The sequence below is a fragment of the Nicotiana tabacum genome, chromosome 21 (assembly GCF_000715075.1).
Source record: "Nicotiana tabacum cultivar K326 chromosome 21, ASM71507v2, whole genome shotgun sequence".
NCBI classification, from domain to species: domain Eukaryota; kingdom Viridiplantae; phylum Streptophyta; class Magnoliopsida; order Solanales; family Solanaceae; genus Nicotiana; species Nicotiana tabacum.
The window spans coordinates 58,082,635-58,090,186 of NC_134100.1; the positions used below are offsets into that span (position 1 = coordinate 58,082,635).

The 7,552-nt window shown below is 36.5% G+C and overlaps 1 protein-coding gene across 1 annotated transcript; it reads left to right on the plus strand.

Moving 5' to 3' along the window:
- The first annotated feature begins 610 nt into the window (after positions 1 to 610).
- On the plus strand, positions 611 to 7,510 carry LOC107763856 (ankyrin repeat-containing protein At5g02620-like). Its single transcript, XM_016582362.2, has 3 exons — positions 611 to 1,852; positions 4,274 to 4,683; positions 6,125 to 7,510. Exons 1-3 carry the CDS (start codon positions 1,396 to 1,398, stop codon positions 6,983 to 6,985), a joined length of 1,728 nt encoding a protein of 575 aa, XP_016437848.2. The 5' UTR covers positions 611 to 1,395; the 3' UTR covers positions 6,986 to 7,510.
- The last annotated feature ends 42 nt before the right edge of the window (positions 7,511 to 7,552 follow it).

The window sequence follows — 7,552 nt, forward strand, 5'->3', positions numbered from 1 at the left end:
CAAAGCTAAGTAGGTGTCCGCCCCCATACAAGATCGAATTAATACTAGATAAATAAGAATTAAATGCGCAAAAAACATAAAACTTAATTAACTAAATATTAATTACTTACATATCACAAAGATGAAAAGTGCTAGTATATCCTTTTTTATAAGTATTTTCCAAAATATCTCCCCAAAAAGCTATCCTAGTTGCCATAATTTTCATCTTGACCTGATGAATGGAAAACTGTTTTTCAAAGAATAAAAAGAGAGAAAATTTTCAAAATAGACATGAAAATGGACTGACCCTTGGCTTATTAGCCATCTATTTGCTGTTATTACCTTCCGTGCCTTCATGCATTTCTTAAAGTGGACCCCACTATCCCAATTCATCATATCATGGGGCCCACATGGTAGAGTGCTCAACTCCAAGTCTCCAATTATCTCCATCTCCTTGTAAAAAATATGGCAATATGCTATGGTCCCTTGCTCTCTCTGTATATATTTGTCTTTTAGTGCACCTATATATCATGTCAACATCAATGGCGGCCAACAATCTGCATCTTTCACTAACATAACTTTTTTATTCTAGTATTTATATATAGTACCAAAAAAAACAAGAGGCTAAAATAATACTAGTAGTAAAAATCTATTCTTTTTCTTTTGTTGGTGTACTTCAATTGGGTGGATAATAGTGGAGACTAACTTTCTAGAAAAGTGAAATAAAATACTAATTTAAAATAAAAGAGCATTGCTTTCAGTAACTGTTTTAAGATGCTTAAACTACAATTATTATTACAGTACATGTGAATTGTTATATCCCACATGGAGAGTGGTGGCGTTTCCTATTTTTGATCTTTTTAAGGATTTTTTTCAAGATTCGCATAAAATTGTCTATCTCTGGCTTTAATGAGTGGAGAATCTGTGTTTGTGTCTCATTTCAGCTTAGAATGAGGTTTTGAGCTCTATTTTTGGGTGAAAATTTGGGTCTTTGGTTGCTTGGTTTGACTTCTTATGTAAAATTGAGTTCAAGGTAATTCGTCTTGTTTCTGTGAATCCAGTGAAAGATTGTTGTTTTTTGTGTTTGGGAGCTTACTATAAGAGCTGGGATTTGCACCATACTCAACGTTTGGAGTTTTAATTTGCTTGAAGAATCTTGGTTAGAATTTCTGATTTTTGGTTTGATAATTTGGACTAACTTTGTAAATTTTCATATGATATGTTTTGAGTTAGAAAAGGGTGAAAGTTGAATTTCTTGTCCTTTTCTTTTGGGGGGTTATCTTAGTAGTTAGAATTGAAAAAACTGACCTGATAATGATGAAAAGTTTCAAGCTTTGTAGTTCTTGAAAGTGGGAAACAAAAAGTCGGATATAGAAGAATTTATTTGAAGGGTCGGATTGAACTTTTGTGGTGGTGATGGAGAAACAGATTAGCTTTCGTGGGGTGATGGAGAAACAGAAGAGTTTTCGAAACGGGACGATTGAGAAACAGAAGAGCTTTAGAGGGTTGATGGAGAAACAGAAAAGCTTTAGGATAGCAATGGAGAGGCAGCTGAGCTTTGGTGGTGGTGAGAGGAAAAGGGGTAAGGAATCACCAGGAAAAAGAGGGGATTCTCCACTTCACTTGGCAGTTAGAGCAGGTAACCTAGGGAAGGTGAAAGAAATTGTGCAGAAGCTTGATAATAGCAAAGGCATCAGTGATTTGTTATCTAAGCAAAACCAGGAGGGTGAGACTGCTTTGTACGTTGCGGCGGAGAATGGCCATACCTTGGTTGTTGCAGAGTTGTTAAAACATTTAGACCTTCAGACGGCTTCCATTCTGGCGAGAAATGGTTATGATGCATTCCATGTTGCAGCAAAGCAGGGTCATCTTGGTGAGTCTTCGTGCCCACAGAAAAAGATAAAAAGAGAACATTCTCCTTCCTTGGTTTTGAGTCAATGATTCCTTCTAGTACAGATTGTAATCCTCGTGAGATAATGCGTATGTTTTATTGGTACGATGCACTTGACACTGGTTGATTTTCACATGCTACCTATTGCTTCTGTTAGCCCCCCATTTAGAGCAACTTGCATCCTTGATTTTTTCTTCTAAAACCTTTAAATTAAGCCTGCTCTAGTGCAGATTACTTGTAGCTTTAGTAAAATACTAGATAACTTATCTTAAAAAAATGTTTCCATTTGAAGACTTGGCATATAAAACATGTTCTTCCATAATAGAAAATTAGAGGACAAGACTAAGTTCAGAGCAACCAAAGCTAACTTTCCTGCATTCGGCCACTATCAAATTATGAAAATATTGGGCTGTTAATATCATATTGCGATATTATAGCAGATAGATGCTGAAGGATGCTAATCTGTATTTTCCTTTCATCTGAGTGCAAAACTTTCGCTTGGAGGGGGGCGGTCCAAGTTATTCAAGATTAGTAGTGCAAAGTTTCTCGGCCATTTGATGTAGGATTACTTAGTTCTATTTCTCGGTAGGGGTGGGAAGGTATATAAGTCAGTGTAGTGTGACACAGTGGAACGACTGCTGTATATATCCTGTTAATACATGAAATAGAAAAGCAGCAGTTTTGAAATTTAAAATTAAGAAAGCTGTTAAGAGATAACTATGCAATTATGTCACCGAACAAAATCGTCCTAGGAGAGGGTGAATTTAGCATCTGCACAAATCATGAATTACCTGAAGTGAGCATTTTGTAGATACATAAGGACCTATAGAATAGTGTGTCTTGTGGTGGCATAGAAGTTGAAAGGGTTTGAGTTGGAATTACTTTTATCCATATCTGTAGGAGTCAAAATGGCTTGAACGAGAATCCATCCTGCAAAGATTGTCCAGATCCTTAAAATAAGTTGTACCTTTAGATCAACTACTTGAAACTCTATTGATACAATCATTCCGTAAACCTTTTTCCCAATAAAAAAATTTGAAGCTAAAAATAGTAAAAATATTAATTGAGTTAAAAGTGATACATGTCTATCCCTTAAAAATGATTTCTTGTTAAGAGAAAATAAATAAAAAAATGTCAGAAACCTGAAACAATGATTACTTGTTTAAAGAAATATATAGTTGTTTGATTGGAGAAACATCACAAAAAGTGGATAGTTTATTTTTCTGCAGGAATTAAAATTAAAGATAAATCTTATGGAATGGACATGATGTATCCTTCTGAAACTATTGTTTACACTAGCCCATGAAGTGCAGGATTTTTTCATTCTTTGGGGGCTTTGCGAATCATTTTCATTTAGGTTTCCACAACTATTCTTCTACTCACCAACAAATTCCCAAAATTTGTCAGCTTAACACTTCTTTTGCTGCTTCCTAGTCCTGATTGTCACACCCAATTAGCCATGTCGTTCATGGATGTTACTGCTTTCTGGAGCCAAATGATGCTAAGATTCCTGGCGTCATAACTAGAATCACATCCAATTACGATGTCAACCAACACTGAGTGCAATGAATAACGATGTTTCTTGCCGTCCCTTGTTCACTTAAAAATTGGTTATGATAATTCTTCGTTTCTTCTCTACTGAAACTTGAGGAAATCCTTTTTCTTCGTCCTCGTTTTTAAGTTTCCTATCTATTTGAGTATCTGAATAAAGCGTGAACCTGATAAACTGCCTTGTGAAACTAGACCGGGTTGATCTTGAGCAGCTTGTCAATAGCTTAGCTCCTCAACCCCCCCTCAATAAGTGCTGTATTTTCAGTACAGCTTAGTTTTGATGAACGTTTTTGATCTTTAAGGTTCCTTGCCAAGGGGGTAGCCTCACGATCAGTGGAGTTGGAATGGACCATGGGGGATCAGGGTTCAAATCCTACCAGAGGCAAAAAAAGTTAGATGATTTCTTTCCATCTTTTTAAGGTGGATAGAGTGACCCGATACCTTTATTGGTAGGACCAGGTATCCGTGGATTAATCAAGATGTGCACGAGCTGGGTCATGTTCTACCTTTATCATAAAAGAACGAAGAATTGAACTTTAAGATTACTTGAGCTTGACGATTAAGCTTATTTACTTCATGAGAAAAAGACTCATTAAGCTTAACACTGTTACTCACAGTTTTGAGTTAGGCCATCACTAGTATGATTTAGTTTGTGCTTAGCCTCTATTGTTTAAGTATATCAAAGCTTACAAACTTGTGATGACAAGTGAAATAAATTTAAATTCTTGATTCTGGATCGCTTGTTATTTTCTGAAGCTTGTTCTGAGTAACAATTGTTAAATTGGAATTAGAATTAGAATGCTTCTTTCTTATTTCTACTCTCTAAAAATATTTTCTGGGATTACATTGCAGAGGTACTGAAGGAACTGTTGCATTCATTTCCAAATCTAGTGATGACAACGGATTTGTCCAATTCTACAGCCTTACATACAGCAGCTGCTCAGGGACACCTTGATGTAATGAATCTCCTTCTGGAGATTGACTCAAACCTTGCGAAGATAGCTCGTAACAATGGCAAGACTATTCTTCATACAGCTGCAAGAATGGGACACTTGGAAATAGTTAAATCTCTTCTGAGCAAAGATCCTGAGATTGACTTTAGAACGGATAAAAAAGGCCAAAGTGCCCTGCACATGTCTGTAAAGGGTCAAAATGTTGATATTGTGCTTGAATTAATCAAACCGAATCCTGCTGTATTGGCTTTGGAAGATAACAAAGGAAACAGAGCACTTCATGTTGCAACTATAAAGGGACGGCAGCAGGTTGGTCTCAGTTTATTAACTATTATTTCTTGTAAACTAGTGACTTCCAGAAAGTTTTAAGGTGAACTAGTGATATGTGCTTTATATGTCGACGTCAAATGTATCTGAATTTAGGCAGAACTGTTCATTTTGTTAATCACATTGAAAATTACAACTTCTGTGAAGAAAGAAAAAGTGGTGGGTGAGTTTATGGAGGAAAACTTTTTGTTGTATCGTGGAGATGGTTGCAGATGCTGGATAAGCCTGATATCTGCAAGCTAAGCTAATTTACACAGCTGGTAATTTTGATGCCCCCTGAAAACAAGAAAGCTGACACTAGTTACTGCTTATAAGGACGAAGAGTTTCTTGCTTAGGGGTCGTTTGGTAGGGCACTATAAGAATATTGCAGAATACAGTGTATTAGTAATGCAGGGATTAGTAATGCATGGGTTAGTAATGCAAGCATTAGTTATGCAGATATTATCTCTTATAAACTGTTTGGTGTGGTGTATTAAAAATTATAATGGATTGCATAATTTTTAAGAAAAATAGTTGTTTACAAAAATGCCCTCCATATTCTCTAGCTTTAAGGGACTTTAAGGACAATTTTGTCTTTAACCATACTAATGCATGCATTAATAGCCTTGGTATTACTAATGTCATGGTTTTCTATGCATTACTTATACATAGGCTAATACCAAGTATGATGTATAACTAATGCAAGTATTAGTTATGCATAGGTTGAAAAAATGTACCAAACAAGGTATTAGTAAAGCACAAAGCTAATGCTTGTATTATTTTTTCTAATACCTCCTACCAAATGACCCTTTACTTTCTTAGGATTGACATTTTCTCGGTACTTTGTTTTTTACCCATGAAACTCCTAAAAAAGGTTACAGTTTTTTGAAACTATGCAAACTCAGTTTTTCAAATCTTTTAGAAACTAAAAAATCCAAATCGTTAGTTTATGAGTTTTAGAAAGATTTCAAAACTGAGTTTGGAAGTCTTAAAAAAAGGTTCTCTTTTTCAAGATTAGCTCCAACAAACACTTGCTGCAAAAGCACAAAGACTGAGTTTGCATACTCAAAAATGCAAAAACTTCAAACAAGCAGCACCTAAGAATCAAAGCTACTCGCTTAGAGAAAAAAGGAAAAAAAGATCAAATTACTCAGAGTTTTAGAAATTTATGTGTGAATCTGATGTTCCTCAGGTTTACGTGAGAATTCTTTTGCTTTTGACATAGATTTTGTACCTAGGTTCTTCCATTGACTATATATGCATGCTCAGTATAGTAACCCAATGTCTTATTTAGTGTACTCTGTTTTTAGCATTCATGTTAAGATCTTATAACTGGGTTCTTTCATCGAATACATATGCATGCTCAATATAGGAACCAGACATCTTATTCTGTGCATTCTCTTTTTAGCATTCATCTTGAAACTTAACTACGTATAATTGCAGATGGTACAATGTCTAATATCAATCGAGGGCATTGACCTCAACGCTGTCAATAAGGCTGGAGAAACCGCTCTTGATATTGCAGAAAAGTCTGGATCTCTGCAGCTCGTTTCCATTTTAAAGGAGGCAGGAGCTACCCATTCTAAAGATCACGGGAGACCTCCCAATGCTGCGAAGCAACTCAAGCAGACTGTCAGTGACATAAGGCATGATGTGGAGTCCCAACTCCAACACAGCCGTCAAACTGGCTTCAAAGTGCGGAAAATTGCAAAGAATGTGAAAAAGCTCCACATTAGTGGTCTTAACAATGCCATCAACAACGCGACAGTTGTTGCTGTCCTTATTGCTACTGTAGCTTTTGCTGCCATCTTCACTGTACCTGGCCAATACGTTGAGGACAAAACAGATGGGGTTTCACTCGGTGAAGCACACATAGCTAGGAAAGCGGCATTCATAATCTTCTTCTTGTTTGACAGTATGGCCTTGTTTATTTCCATTGCTGTTGTCGTAGTACAAACTTCTGTGGTTGTGATTGAACAAAAGGCAAAGAAGCAACTCATGTTTTGGATAAACAAGCTCATGTGGGCAGCTTGCCTCTCTATTTCAATTTCCTTTATTTCACTCACATATGTGGTGGTTGGAGACAAGGAAAGAGGGCTCGCTATCTATGCAACTGTCATTGGTAGCACCATAATGCTCACTACTATTGGTTCCATGTGCTATTGTGTGGTTCGACATAGGCTAGAAGAGTCGAAGATGAGGAGCATAAGGAGGGCTGAGACTCATTCACGTTCATACTCGATGTCCGTGGCATCAGATACAGAGCTTTACAGTGAAAGCTACAAGAGGATGTATGCAGTATAGGAAGAAATAAAAGTCAGCTAAATTTCTGCCCCAAGGTATCAATCCTGGAGATGTGTAAATAGCATTATGAGTGAATATATGCAGATTCTAAACCCTCAAGTCTGATGAACTTGTAGCAATGGCATCAGATAACAAATTGTGTGAGGAACAGAAGGGTCTATGCAGTTAGGAACAGATGAGGAGAAACTTTAAATAGAGTGCAATAATGACGAGGCGATCCACATCTGCACAATTCTCTAACTGCTGCAGCCACTAAATTGCTTACCATCTGAGGTGACATATATGCTTGGAAGTTCAAGATGAAACTTTAGCAAATCCTTCCCATGAATTTAATAGGTTGAAGGCAAACTATCATGGAGTTTACTACCTACCTACAATTACTACTACCAGACTGCGACTGGATGACAAGAAGGTGCAGATGGCTGATATTCAGTTGCTTTTGCCTATACATAATCCACTCCTTAGAAAAATGTACTAAACAAAATTTGTTATTATATAATTCATCATATCTATTTCCTGTGGTAATGAAGTTCCATCTTTTTCCAGCTTTTATTTGTTAGGAATTTT